Source organism: Struthio camelus, chromosome 1 (genome assembly GCF_040807025.1).
Source record: "Struthio camelus isolate bStrCam1 chromosome 1, bStrCam1.hap1, whole genome shotgun sequence".
Classification (NCBI taxonomy): domain Eukaryota; kingdom Metazoa; phylum Chordata; class Aves; order Struthioniformes; family Struthionidae; genus Struthio; species Struthio camelus.
In genome coordinates this window covers 221,220,404-221,234,667 of record NC_090942.1, presented here as the reverse complement: position 1 = coordinate 221,234,667, position 14,264 = coordinate 221,220,404, and the positions used below count along the sequence as shown (strand labels likewise).

At 43.2% G+C, this 14,264-nt stretch overlaps 1 protein-coding gene across 1 annotated transcript in view; it reads right to left on the bottom strand.

Annotated features, from left to right (window-relative positions):
- Window positions 1–11,904: 11,904 nt before the first annotated feature.
- GUCY2F (guanylate cyclase 2F, retinal) overlaps window positions 11,905–14,264 on the bottom strand; it is a 51,822-nt gene continuing 49,462 nt past the window's right edge. Inside the window, exon 19 of the mRNA XM_009688330.2 lies at window positions 11,905–13,216. Within this exon, the coding sequence (XP_009686625.2) occupies window positions 13,078–13,216 (139 nt within the window). The 3' untranslated portion in view covers window positions 11,905–13,077. The remainder of the gene's footprint in view (window positions 13,217–14,264) is intronic.

Sequence of the window (14,264 nt, the reverse complement as noted above, 5' to 3'; positions counted from 1 at the left end):
GCCCCAACAACCGCCCACTTACAACTGCAGAGGAGACATACCTGAGCTCGCTCTAAACCAGCTCTCCATAACCTGGTAACCAGAGTAGCTGCAAAATCCCACCTGAAAAGCACGGTTAATGCATGGCTAGTGACACTCCACACTCACCTATCCAAACATGGCTAGGAGGGGCTCGGCTGTGCCCGTGCTACGATGCAGTGATTTGTAGGATCGGCATTTTGTCCCTGTTTGCTGGCAGCCTGTCTCCATGCACCGCTTGGTGCTGAGGCAGGTATTGCTACAAAACTGAGCAAGAAAGCAACCCGCACGTAACAGTGCTTGAGACATTTGTGGAGTGTTGGAGGAACATTGTACACCACATGGGGTGGCAGATATTGTTGAAACTCCCAGTGCAAGTAGATAACCACCACAGGATTTAGATGAGGTGGCTTTGGCACATGACTCAGGAATGGTCTGAAGAGTAAGAGAGCAGGGAAGGAGACCCAAATACAGCTGTGGAGGGAATAGCCAGATGTGGATGTTGGTGGAACGTGAAGCAGTGTCAGTAAGAGAAACAGAATAAGAGAAACATGGGCAAAACACCGAGAAAAGAGAAAGCATTACGCTGGAGCTGCAGAGAGTCTAACAATCGTCAGAGGGGGAATGTGTCTTTGGATTTTAGGGGGCCAAAAGTGTTTTCACGGTCCTCTGGTTTCATTTTCTAATGCTTGTGGGCCGGAGACTCCCACCAGCCCCTAGGGAGATTTTTAGGTGTGGCTTGAATGCAGGCAAAACTGCCAGGTGAATATCTTGAAAAGGCAAAAATTAGGGTAGAGACCTTCAGTCTTGCACTTGCCCTTCCAACTCTGATGGTCAGAGGCAGCCTGCATCCAGCAGTATTTGACCCATACTTTTTGAAGCATCTTTGAGTTTTGTGTGCTATAATCTCCAGAGGCGTCTTCCAGCCCGTGCTTGAAATAGCCCAAGCTTTATCAAAAGATTCAGGAAACTGTGTTGCATGTGATAAATCCGGTTTATCTTGAAATGGCAAACCAGACAAGACTGATGTGGTTTCTCCTGCAACTATTTCTCATATCTCTACCCGCCACTGGAATAACAAGAGCCTCAATAAATCAGGTGGTCCCAAACAAGCTGCAGAAGTTTGCTCTGTCATCTGTGTCAATGGGGTTGAATATAATATTTCTCCCTTCAGATCTCCTAGTGAATTCAATATGTGAAATATCATTCTTTCTTCTTCCTTCTTTTCATTTCCTTTGAGCTGAGGAATGAAGAGGAAGGCTGGTCTCTCTCTTTGCATTTTTTTCTCCCTGCTTTTGACTCAGACTTCATGAAAATGACTTTATCAGCCACCACGGAGCTGAGCAATTTTCCCTTTTTTTTTGTCGCTTCTCTTTCCACCGGCTACTGTGTTAGCTTCGGGCAGGTGCTGCCTTACTGCAGCAAAGCCATAGTGAAAGGATTACTGGCACTATATCTACAGGGCATTAAAGCTGACCATGAAACAGATAGCTTTCAGCTCTTGTGGAAAGGGTTTCACCACAGTTGGTCAAGAGTGTAAACCGCCTTGTTCTTTGCTCTGGCTATGCTAATTATTTAGGCAAACACTGAAAAACAGAAGTTTGCAACCATAACCCTAAGAGAGAAAAAGTAGCTTAGAAATGCTCTATTTCTGTTATGTTCCTTAAATCCTTTGATCCTTCCCGTAGCCCCTGGATCCATCCCTACGTCATTCATTGAATGTCTTTTTTTTTTTCAACAAACAGCTGGATTCTGGCTTATTTTCAAGATATCTTTACTTCCAATGAAAGGTGCTGGCTTTTCTTGAATTATCTGGTGCCCTCAAAAAGACTTTTTTTTTTTTGCATGAAGGAAAAATATTGAAACTCTGTTTTCACTCCTAAGTAGGCTCCCTGCTGTGCTGTCATAGAATATCATGGGTGCCCTTGCGTGGGTGAAACTTACTCTTGCAGGAGACAAGCACCTGCACCATCTAACTAAATCCCAACCAGACAGTGAAAGAGGGGGTACAGCGGGAGATGTGGGGGAATGATGGAGTTACTTCAGCGGAGAGGTAAAGCAAATACACAGCACAACCTGTAGCAAACCTAAATGAAACAGCACCTTTTTAATCCTGCTCTTCATCAGTCTCTTTAATTGCTCAAAACTCTGAAAATTTACTTTGAGGCTGAACAGCTCCTAGATTGTGGAGGTGGGCTGCACTCAGGAAAAGCTTCGGAGCCACTGCCCAGGCTCCATTTCTACAGGGAGGTTTAGTGCAAAGGAGTAGTCAGATATGGAGGAGACAGAAGCGCAGATAACTATGTTCAAACATACATCAACAGTCGAACACAGATAGAAGAACCAACGGCAATAGCACTGATGAGCTGGATAAACTGATATATGGCCTCTTGGACTCCTTTTCCTTACACAAATTTGTAGCCCCAGAATGATGGCATAGATGTAAGAGATGAGATTTCTCTGATCAAATGCAGACACTTACAAGGCAGACGTCTATCAATGAGCCGCTCATCCCGATATCCTTCACAGCTCATGAAGGGAAATGGAAGCCCTTGGTCATGCTTCATCTCATGCTCCAGCAGATAACAAAAATGGGGCAGATGAGTCACCCACAATGAGCTCCTACTTTCTCCTGTGAACACTAAGGGAGTGAGGTCTGACTAACTCACGCACAGATTCAAAATTAAAGAGAATGAGTCCTTCTCACAGCCAGGAAACAGAAAAAAGCCTAAATTTATTGCTGTCTGAGGGTATACCTGCTGCTGGTACAAACCCCAGCTTTCCACCCCAGGTTGCGTATATCACAGTCTCTTAAAATACCTTCCAGATTTCTCTGGGGGAAGCCACATTTTGGGATGCTGGGGGTCATTTCTGGAGGTGCTACAAACATTGTAACTGCTTTTGCCATTCAGCTGTTGCTTTTGAGCCGATGACATCCATCATCCCACTGGACTAAGTCCTGTGCAGGATTCCTGCCCTGATGGACCTCTGCACCCCTATGAATGCAGGGATCTTTGCTAGCAAATTGGGATCTAGCTTCTGTGATTCGATCCTATATCCTTTCCCCCTCAGATCAAAGGCACTGAGTTTTAGACACCAGTCCTTAGAGACCTCGTGGGCTGGCATATCTAAAAGGTCCTTTCTCATTGTCTGTCTATGCCATATCATAAGCCTTCCCTGGCTGGAGGAGTGTGCTTCTTAGGATTTACTTTTTAGTGATAAGACTCTTGTATTTATATCCTCTCCGTAACAGGAGTGAAAAGGAGAAAAGGTATTTTTTTGCTAATTGTATCTGACTAGAAGGTCCTTGTTCCTGCGAGGACACCTCACTTGATGAAACATCTTAATGGATGAAATAGGTGTTCCTTGGTTTCAGGACTATGAGAATGGCGACATTGTTATCGGTCCATATCATAATATTGCTAAAATCTAGATCTCACTTCTTTTCAGCTGTCAAGTAACGCAGTCTTGATCAATGTTCAGTACACCCCAGAAAGGACCAGTCCTTTTATCTACTGTAAATCAGTGAATATCTACTGACTGCAAAGGAGTAATATTAGCTTATGTTGGCTGAAAAGTGGCAACGTAAGGCTTCCACTGACCTACCGCTTTCTTCTGACACACACATGCCATTATCACTGTTTCAGCCATAGCGCTGAAGAAGTTTCTCACCATTCACATGAGACACTTCTCCGATCACTCCGTGATGTACTGCTTCCAGCTCAGCCCATTTCATCCTTGAAAAATGCTGAGAATTTCCAAATAAAATAAAATGCCCAGTGCATTGTGCAACATAGTAATTTGCCATATGGCTCAAGATTCAGGATACAAAAGTCATTGGAGATGCTCAGAAAACACTAGCAATATCTTTCTGGACACTGAGCCGTTCACTCGTTGATGTGCGCAGGGAACACAGAGGACAATTCATTTACATATACTTTGCCTGCCCTCTGGTGGTGAATGGCTGCTTATTAATTTTCTACATATATATATATGCATATAAGCATAAGCATTGACATATATGGCAGAAAATTCTGTCAGCTAACTTGCGCCTTAAATCTGAGTGCTGCAGATACGAATAGTAGTTAATTATTGTCACTGGTTGTAACTGGTCTTTTTCACCCTGAAGTTATTCCATCTCACTATGACTGTATTTACATTTACTTCAGTTAAAATAATTCCGTATGAAAATAATAGAAGTATGCTTAAATATTCAGAGAGAGCTGTGGGCTGTTCATGTGTTCTTCTCTCTGTATAAATAAACCCTGCTGAAACTGGGCAAGCTGTACAAAATCAAGACCAAAATGTTTTTCCAGCTCTTATAGCAAACACAGGACAACATAAAAACAACTGCAGCAGCGTGAATATGCCTTTCCCTACGAAGTTACTAGTCTGGGTTACCAGGCGAGTGCAGAGAGAAAGCTGGCCTCTGGGCTGAAAGTAGAGTCGATATGATTGTTTGGAGGAGATGTATTTCTTCAGTGCCTCTGCAGGGTTTATTTTCAATCCAGAGAGGGATCAGCAGCATACTGCTACTTCTTTCCCCTTGGAGCTGCAAAGAGCAGAGGGATTTGCCTTGCAGCCCTCCACGCTTTTCAGCTGCCCAGCCTCCGTGTACTAGGGAAAGGCAATCTGTCATTGGCGAGGTGATGCGCAAAAGCAAAAGGGTTCATAAAACTAGTGATGTCTCTCCAGAAAGAAAAGAAGAGTTTAAACAGCAGCAGACTCATCCTCCCCTGTTGATCACGCAGAGGAAGGAGGAGATGGGATAGGACACGCCTAGGACACCGAGACCTGGAGTGAGTCCTCTGCTCTGCCATGTGCTGATAGTACAAGGCATGAGGCATTTCACCTTCCTTTGGTGAAGGAGATGGAAATAGCTCTTGGAACAAACATGTCCAGCACCTACGTATGAGTTAGTGAGGATAAGTATGCAAACAGCGTGCAGCTCCTGGGTCTTGTATAAATAAATCAAGTATTGCCCTGAAAAAGCGTGCTCCTAGGCTTTTTTCTTCAGGTATGACCTATTGTAGTGGGAAGGACAGCAAAAGTGGCTCCTCAGACTGTGCTCATGTTCAACTAGTTTGAATATCACTAGTGGGAAGCAAACCAGAGAAATTTCTGATCTAAATACCTTAATTCACTACCTGGCATTTCTAAATGAAGCTACAGTCCTCCCCCTTTGGGAAAATAGCCTTGAGTCCTTGGAGCCCTTGAGATCTGCAAGCCCTTCTGTAGATTTTATTATCCCGATTTTAGATTTGCCTTGGACTGTGTTTCAAAGCCATGCACAAGGATCAGGACACAATTTCACTGAACTCATGTACCTTAGAGAACATGGAGGTAGTGTCCTCAGTGTCCAAAATAATCATTTCTAGCACATCAGACAATGCTTTGGAAGTACTTGTTGAGGTTTTTCTCTGCCTCATGTTGACTCCATCAACACCAGCAACCAGTTCCAGGGTGATGGACTCAGTCATCTGTGCTGATCACTGGTGTTCCCTAGGCCAATGGGCACCACTCCAAATAGTCTCTGGGCCATGTCTGGGGACAGGCAGTTTGGGTGCTTGGGAGAAGAGAGTTTAGCTGCTGGCTTCCATATCAGGATCGTGTCATTTAAACATAGAGATGTAGCCATTGCTTTCTGAGGAGCATCCATTTGTGCTTTCTCAGCAAAGCCTTTTATAAGGCCGCAGAAGCACCACGCAAGGTGTTTTCTCCCATCACTCAGGACCTCCAGAAATTCCTTGCTTGCATGGATGTGGGGAACAATTTGCTGCAGGCCTCTCAGGACATGAAACCTACTGAAACCCACCATAGCCAAAAGACTCAGCTGGGGAGGTTCTTCACCCAATATCTTTCCTTTTCCCTTTTTTCTGCTGGGTGCTCATATAGGACAACCATGACAGATTCATCCCTCAATCATCATCCCTTAATTCATGACTTAAATGAAGTCAATTCTGTAAGTTAAATCTAACTCCATCTAGTCAGGATGTTAGCATCCTTGAGTTTCCTGTCCCTCTCCACACAGACCAGGGGTGGATAGTTTGTTTGCACCCTTCCCAATACTCAGCCGCCAGGACAAAGCAACAGCAGCAGAGGAAGAGAAGGTTTTCAGGGTGATCCCTATTCTCCATAGCCATCACGGAGGTGTTTGCTGGGTCACTCTGCAGATTGGGCCTGAGGCCTGGACCAGCCATGAGTATTGGGTCATGCTTCTTTCTAGTCCTAACTATGTTGCTGTCCTGACAGGTGTAGTCAACCAAAGCAACCTTGATGGCATGCATGCCTTTGTGAATAAGCTTTGGCACCTTATTTGGATAACAACCTATGATTATTCCCTCTAGCGCTTTCTTTGTGATGGCGGTGTTTGGGGAACTAGAGTTACAGATTTGGCCAGGCAGATAATCACCTCTGCAGGGAGCCCACACATGTAGGTTAAACAAAAGCTTTATTTCCACACAGTGTTCCTGGGACACTGTGCCAAGATTTCACAGACGGATCCAGACAAGGATTGGCAAGGAATGCTTTGCTCCTGTGATGCTTTTTCATTACAAACAGCCCTGAGTCACAATATGCACGTTGAGAGCCAAACTTGAACTTCCTTTAAACTCAGAAGTGCTCAGATTAACAATTTTCACATTTGTACCTTAAGGCAATTATGTCTCAGAGCAGAGCTCACTGCAGAGGAGAGTTTGTTTCATGTTTGCATAGCACCTGGTTCAAAGGACTCTCAGTCCATGGTCAGAGCCCTCTGGTAAAGCCACACAACAAACATTCAATAAGCCATAAAATTTGGGCTATATGCTGTATGGGCATTTGGACACAGCACCGCTCCTGGTGAATACAGGCCACAAGACTGGAACTTGAGCTGTGCAGAGTCTGTTTGTTGTCTCCTTTTCCTGCCTACATTTTTTTCTGACTAATGTGGAGAAAGGTCAGTTGGTTTCCTGAAGGATTTCAATATTTTGAAACGCTATGTCAGTTCCAGCTTTCTGAACAAAACAAATAAATAAATAAAGGAAATTGGATATGGAGGTTGGATCCTAGACATCTGCCTCCAGGGTTGCTTTGCAGCTAGATACTGGAATCAGTAACCGAGATAGTCCAACAGATGGGCAGCTGAGGTGTCTGGCAGACAAAGTGTTAGAAAACCAGACCTTTTTCCATTTGAAAACTGCAGAACATTTGCAACTTGGCAAATTCTAACAACAACAACAAAAAGTCTCAACTCTAATAAATGCCTTCTGTTCAAGACCAACTGGAATTTCATGCATCATAATGTGGTTTTCATTTGGACATCAGGCCTACATAGATATAACGTACTTCAGCTTTGGCCTTTGGCTCTATATCTGCTCACCCTGAGTGAGTGTACTTATTTTTGAATCTGTTATACGGCCTTTTTTACTGTTTCTGCAGTCTATGTTAGCTAGTTTGGTCAATAAGTAGCCCTAAGTTGAGGAGCAATAGTGGCAAAAAAGAGGATCTAATTCCTTTGAATAACAGTCTCTTAACGTGTCAGTGAAAGCAGTCAGGAAAGTAAAACCAGTTGATATTGACTTCCCGGAGATCCTACACAGGTCCTGTGCAGGAAAGGAGACTACTGAGTGGAGTAATCACGGAGTGAGGGGTAAATGTAATGGACCAAAACTGGTGTGGAGGCAAGAATCAAAGAGGATTAAACAGCCAGGGTTCACCACGCAAAAACTTATCCACATGGTCCTTGCAGTTTCCCAGTGGGTCTTGTGCTATTTAATACAATTTACTTAGGCACTCGGAGATGTTGGTCAGGAAAGAAAGGAGAATAATGATGGACTGAGATTTGTAGATAACAAAGTCAGGCTTGGGGAGGACTGCGAGTCATACTAGTGAACGAGGAAAGGGTGGTAAATAAAATCTGCCAGTGATGCCCATGCACTTGCACCCAGCTGATGACCGCTGCTATTTGGTGGGGAAGGATGAGGGAGGAGTAAGGGTCTGCCTGTGTGTAGGACCTTGCAGAAGCGTGGTTTCAATCACACGGATAGAAGGGGTGCTCTGGCATCTCCCACGCGTTCGGCAACGGGACAAACCCATTGCTGGTGTGAGGATAAAAGGCTACAGGGAAGGGACGGCTCCTGTTGCAGAGACCGCGGAGCTGTCCCTGGCCTCACCCTGAAGGACACATCTCTCTAATGCCAAGGTAAATAATCAGAGCTTTGGGGAAAGGGGATGTGCCGATGTCTTTGCAAGAGGCTGTCAGGACAGAGACTGCATTGCTTCATGAGTTCAAAGAGGGGTAAAGTTGCAGGAGACTTATCCTTGATCTGACTCCTGCCTTCACCCAGCTGCAGTCTCAAACCCCAGGGAAGCATCTTGATATTTTCTAATGAGAAACGTACTATGGGAAGTTGTATTTTTCCTTCCCCACCTTACTCTTCCCTAGCATGGAAAACTTTCCCAGATACATATCCTTGTGGCTATTTTGACACCCCATCAGCACTGTGGCCATTCACACCTTCCTTAGATCCTTCTGCACCTTCCTTCTGCATCTCCTCATATCTCTGCTACCTGACTGTGCTGCTGCTGGTTTGTGCATTGTGAGACCCTGGTTTGGGACCTGCCTCTAAATTCCTGCATAATGGAGGGAATATGTGAACTGAGCTCTCCATAGGTGTCTTATCTGCACAGAGGGCTGAAAAAGAAGCTGAGATGAAGACTGGAGCAACGGCACAACTTTCAGGTAGCAGGGGTGGGATCTTTATTGGCTTTTGATTTTAATTCGTCTTTCAAAATACTGTAGAACCTGTAGGAAATATAAACTACATTCAAACCGTGTATACTGTGCATAAATACATCTTCTACAGCTCTCAGCAGGTCCGCATGATTACATTAAAATTTATCCTGTAACATTATCAGCATACCCTCCAGCAATCACACTGTAGGTTTTTACTGATAGGATTTTCTAGAGTGTGTACTTCAATATCTGAGAAATCAAGCAAGCAACTTGTCCAGAATCGCCTGAGCAGTCTTTTGCAGAGCTAGAAAATTTGCATTTGCAGTTTCTAGGCCATATCTTCCTCATCAGAACAACCACACACTCGTTTTAGGAGTAAAAAAACAAGAAAAGAGCCTGATACAGTAAGCACATTTAATATGGAAAGAAATCCTAAGCGTAAACCTAAACCTGTCTAAACAGAACAATGCCAGGAAAATATAAATATATTTTATAGCTTTTTAACAGCAGAGGTTATCACACTTAGGGATGAATCCTTGGCCTCTTCCTGTTGAAATTAAGACAAAAAATTACCACTGGCTTCAAAGAAATTAAGAATTATCTTGGGATTACTAAAGTCGTCAGTGGTCAGAACATTGCTTCTCTGCTCCCCTTTCCCACAGATTTACCATTTTTTTTAATAAATTCAAAGAATGTTGTTTATTTTTGAAGACAACAGGCTGAAGGAAGAATCCCAAAACTTCATGCAGCAGGGCTGGTTAAAAATTTTTTGTTTAAATGATTTTTTAGCTGGAAAATTGGGTTTACAACTAGCCAACTTTTCTTTTTTTGGTAAAAACTGTAATTTTTTCGCACAAACATAAGCACACTCACAAAAGATTATTTTTTAGTGAGGAAATGGGAAGTGAAAAGCTGGACTGCCTAAAAACAGAAACATGTATACGCATAGTGGTAGGGTTTTTTTTTTCCTCCTCTCTTATGCTCTTACAAATGTTTAGGTTGGTATTTAACAGAAACAGAACTTTACTCTCCCTCCTACTCATTGTCACATTACCAGCTAAACGGATCGGTGGGAAGTTATCCAGGAGTAACGACGGCGGAGATTCCTGCATCTGCCACGGATTTCGTGTGTGACTGGGGGTAAGCCACTTCACCAATTTTATAGATGTTTTCTGCTCACGTGCATCCTCTTTTACATCCTTTTGGCCTGCGTGCTGGGAAGCACACCTATTTCAAAGAGGATTAGCACACACCTGCCATCCAGACAAGCCAAAAGACAGTTTCCAGGCTCAGACAAAAAATCAGGGAGTCCAGCATCTCCTCTGAACCTGTGATGGTGCCTGTGCGGGTGCGAGGTTCATGCAGCTTGACTTTAGTCATCTGTGATGTAGGTTTCTCCACCTGAGCTGATCAGTTCAGCTCCTGTCAGAGTCGATGGCAGGCACTTTTCGGGTATGATTCATCTCCTCTGAATGCAGGCATCTGGGGTGGGATTCAGCTTCAGATTAAGACACCCAGCTTTAAAGGTGCATCTCATTAAACATGTCTAGTATTATTTCAGATCTCAAGGTCTGCTGTCTGGCCTCTAGCTCCTGCTGTAAAAGGATTTGGCCTCCTGTAGCTCCTTGATCCCATTTGTCTGCTCCATCTGGATGTTGTAGATACTCTAGAACATCCTAAATGGCACTGAGCCCCTCTGTTTAGGCAGCTGAACTGCACTGCAGATGCCTCCATTTAGGTATCTCTGTGTGCACCTTGTGCCTGGGCTGCCATTGCACTAATGGACACCTTGCTGATGTAGTCAATGAAGCTAGTGAATGAGCTAGCCAGATGTAGGCACCCTTTTTAGGCTTAGCTGGGTCATCAAGTGCTTGGTTTATTTTGACTAGATCTGCAGCAACTGTCATAGAAGTTACAGAATAGACACTTGGTACACAGCGACGTACCTGCATGCAGGAGCCCAGGAAAAGCTCCTAGGAAGTGCCTGTTTTTCTTCATTGACTCTTAGAGGATCCCTTGGTGACTGCTTCAGACTGCTCCATACAGGGCTATATGTTTTCAGATGATTCTCTCCTTGTATGTCTTTGTGGGTATTCCTCTCAGGTTGGAGGCCAGTCTTGACGACATAGACCTTTCCAAGGTAAAACCCATTCAGGCAATTCTCTATTAGGAGGATATACCATGCTAAGAGCAGAGGCAGCTCGCTTTCACATTCCCAGGCTCTGGGCATCTTCTTTATGAAGCCTGGCATGTAATGCTCACTTTGAGGACTGTAGAACGAGAAAGAAAAATGACACAATTCGCCATGTTATGGAAAGCCTCTGATTCACAATCTATGATGAGACAACTCTTTTTTTTTTTTTTTTGACGTAGGAAAATAATGAACGAAGCAGAAGTTATGCAGAAGTTGTTTGACTCTAAACTCACATCTGCAGAGACTAATCCAGATTACATTCCTCCCTAGATTTGTTCCAAAGAAGGTATATTGAGACAGAATTGCCTGGCCCACATCTCTTCCAAGGGACTTTTCTTTTTGCATGAATTTGTGAATGGAGGATGGACACAGCAGAGGAGGAGAAAGCTTACCTAAGCCCCGTTTGGACAACTGAAGTGTGGCATAAGCCTTTTGACAGATGTCTTTCAAGCAACAATTTCTTTCACCTGGAATAACAATTTCCATCACATCGTAGCCAAAAAATCCTGTCATAAAAACAGGTGCTCTAGAGTAGAATCTCAGGATCAAAGAGGACAGATGAATTTTCTTCCCACTTTCACTCTTTATGTGTTTATAATTCAAGAAGCTTTTACTTTTACAGTGCACGTCTTATACTTGGTATGGTGCATTAGTTCTTCACACAGTACCTTCTTTGGCTTTGTAGAGTCTGACTTGTCTCATTTTATAAGCGGAAAAGGTTTAACAAGTGGTTATTGACTGCTCTTATTTATTATCTGAATGGAAAAAAAAACTGCCCTCGGTGCTCTACTGAGAAGAGTTCAAACCAGACTTGAGAAAGATCCTGGTGTTTTCAATTAAGGCTTTCTGGTGGTAATATTAATTAAATTATCAGATCTGTAATTCTCTTTAGCCTTGCGGGAGAGAGAACAATAATTCCCAGAGGTTTGTTAGAAGCTAGATGCTGAAAAGGAGTAAAAAGCCTAGAATAAGAAGTGGTCAACAACAAAAATATTTATTTGACAGTGATGAAGTGTGCTCTGTGGGAAGTACTGCCTAAAGGCCAAAAGCTGGCCCTTTGCAGAAAGGGATTTTTACCCGTTGGGAGATTTGCTTGAAGGCAAATGCCTTTGAGACCTCTAGGAGATTGGGAATGAAAAAGGGTGGCATGTTTTAGGATTTGCACTGGTTACTTGGTGTACTTTTCTTTCCCCAAGCCCCGCTTTTTCAGGAAAGAAAATTCTTATGTTATTAGTATTGTTCAGTTAAAGGGGACTGCAGAATATCCTTCTGTGTCTCTCATTTTTCCAATATCTTGGCATTCTGTTCTCAGCCTGCTTTGGGCTGAAAAGCATAAAATGTTTTAGATATGCTATATGTGAGTGTGTATAAAGCAAAACAAAATGTTCTTCCAGTTTAGATCTAGAATTGTGAAGATGACATATTTTGACATTTTGATCAGAATCACATTTTGACATTTGGAAGCAAATATTGATTCAAACCAAACTGTTTAATTTCAAAATTGTCATTTTAGTTTGAAAATAACATTAAAATGACATTTGCAGATGAAAAGTCAATTTGATAGAAAATGTTTCAATTTGAATTGACGTACGGGAACAAAACATTTTGATTCAAAATTTCCCTTTGTGGGGGAGTGAAAAAAATGTTGTGGTTGTTGTCAAAAATATTGCCTCGTAGATTCCACTGATTTTTATGAAACCAGAGTTTCCTACAGCAACAACAAAAAACTGTTGGAAACGGTTAACCACTTTTAGTACTTGGCATTACGATTGGAATTCAATCCCAAATGCTGCCAAATGTGTTTACGCACACCTACCTAAAACATTATTTGCTCTCCCTTGTGACTGAGATGCTGATGAAGAGGTTGTACTGCCCCTACCATCACACTCCTCACTAGTGGACCCCTGCCAAAAATGCACAGATGAAGCCATGAAGAATACAGCTCTGAGCCAGTGCCTGATTTTCAATAGGAAATGACTATCAGGATTCATCTGCCTACTGAATTTCATCCCAATTCAAGAGCTAAGAGGCTACAGCCATTACGTTGCTTTCAGCTGAAAGAGGATTAAGCGATGGGGTACTGGTTCCTCTCTTGGGGCTGACTTCAAGGTGCCAGGCCTGGTCGTACTAGTTCTTTGATGTGTCCCTGTTAGGTTTCCTCCTCTGCAATACTTATTCCAGTCTCCTTTGTGCTTCCCGTCTCTTTGAAGGTTGCTTTTGTCAGTGTCTTCTTTGTGTCCCTCAGGACAGATTTGAGTTTCCTGGTCAGCATATCTTGCCAGTTTTGTCTGTAAAAAGGAGAAGATAGAAGGCGTTAGCAGCCCTGCTCTCTGAGAAATAGCCTTTTGCTTTACATCAGTTTGTGTCAGACCACAACTGAAATGGCAGAGGTTCTCAAAGCCATTAGGAAGCCTTGGACAAGGAAGGATGTTGGTACAGAGCTGCTGGGACACGGTGGCCCCAATAGACCTTACAACTGCTGAAGCTGTTGCATGGGTTAATGGGATATATAGATCTTTCTATCCTAAGATTTTCACTTTTCCAATGTAAATTACATTTACATGAAAACAATTAGAGGGTTTCAGCTGCTGATGAAGAACCTCCCTAAGTGTACGTCACTAACTTGATAAAACCTCTAGCTGCTAATAACAGAGGTTCCTTGTTAATCAGCTGTCTCTCTAGGTTTGAGGCCTTTCACTGACACCACTAGGAAATCTGACGGTCCAGCTACTCCGAGAGCCCAACGGCCCCATGGTCAGAGAACGTGCAAGCTCTGACATGCCTCTCAGATGCAATTTCAGTGCCTTAGCCTGACACCATTCCTGAGACAATAAGCTCTGCTAAGGGCTTAAAAGCTGGACTAACACAGAGGGACTACACCTAGATCCAAGCTGCTACAACGATGTGGTGGAGCTGCGGTGGATCATTTGATAGGATGCTCTAAGTGTCCATGACACCCAGGTTCTACCATAGGTTGGTAGACACAGATTTATTACAGCATAACAGGGGATTCAGAGACAAAAATACCAGGGTCTTGCAGAAAGCCAGAAGCTGAGTGAGTTGCAGGGCTTGAGGTAGGTCTCAACTCTCTAGCTGTCCTGTCCTACGTAAAGCATCACTAGATCAAACTGCTTTGTGTAAGAAAGAGACCTGACATTCTGGCTTTGTAAACTGAAAAAAAAGACAGGTCTTAACCCATACCAATAACAGTGTTGTGATTATATAGATATTATAAGAAGTAGTTGAGAAACTGATATATATATATTCAAATTATATGGTTTTAAATTGTACGCACCGCTATTGTGCACAATGAACAAGCAATAACTTTAGAATAAG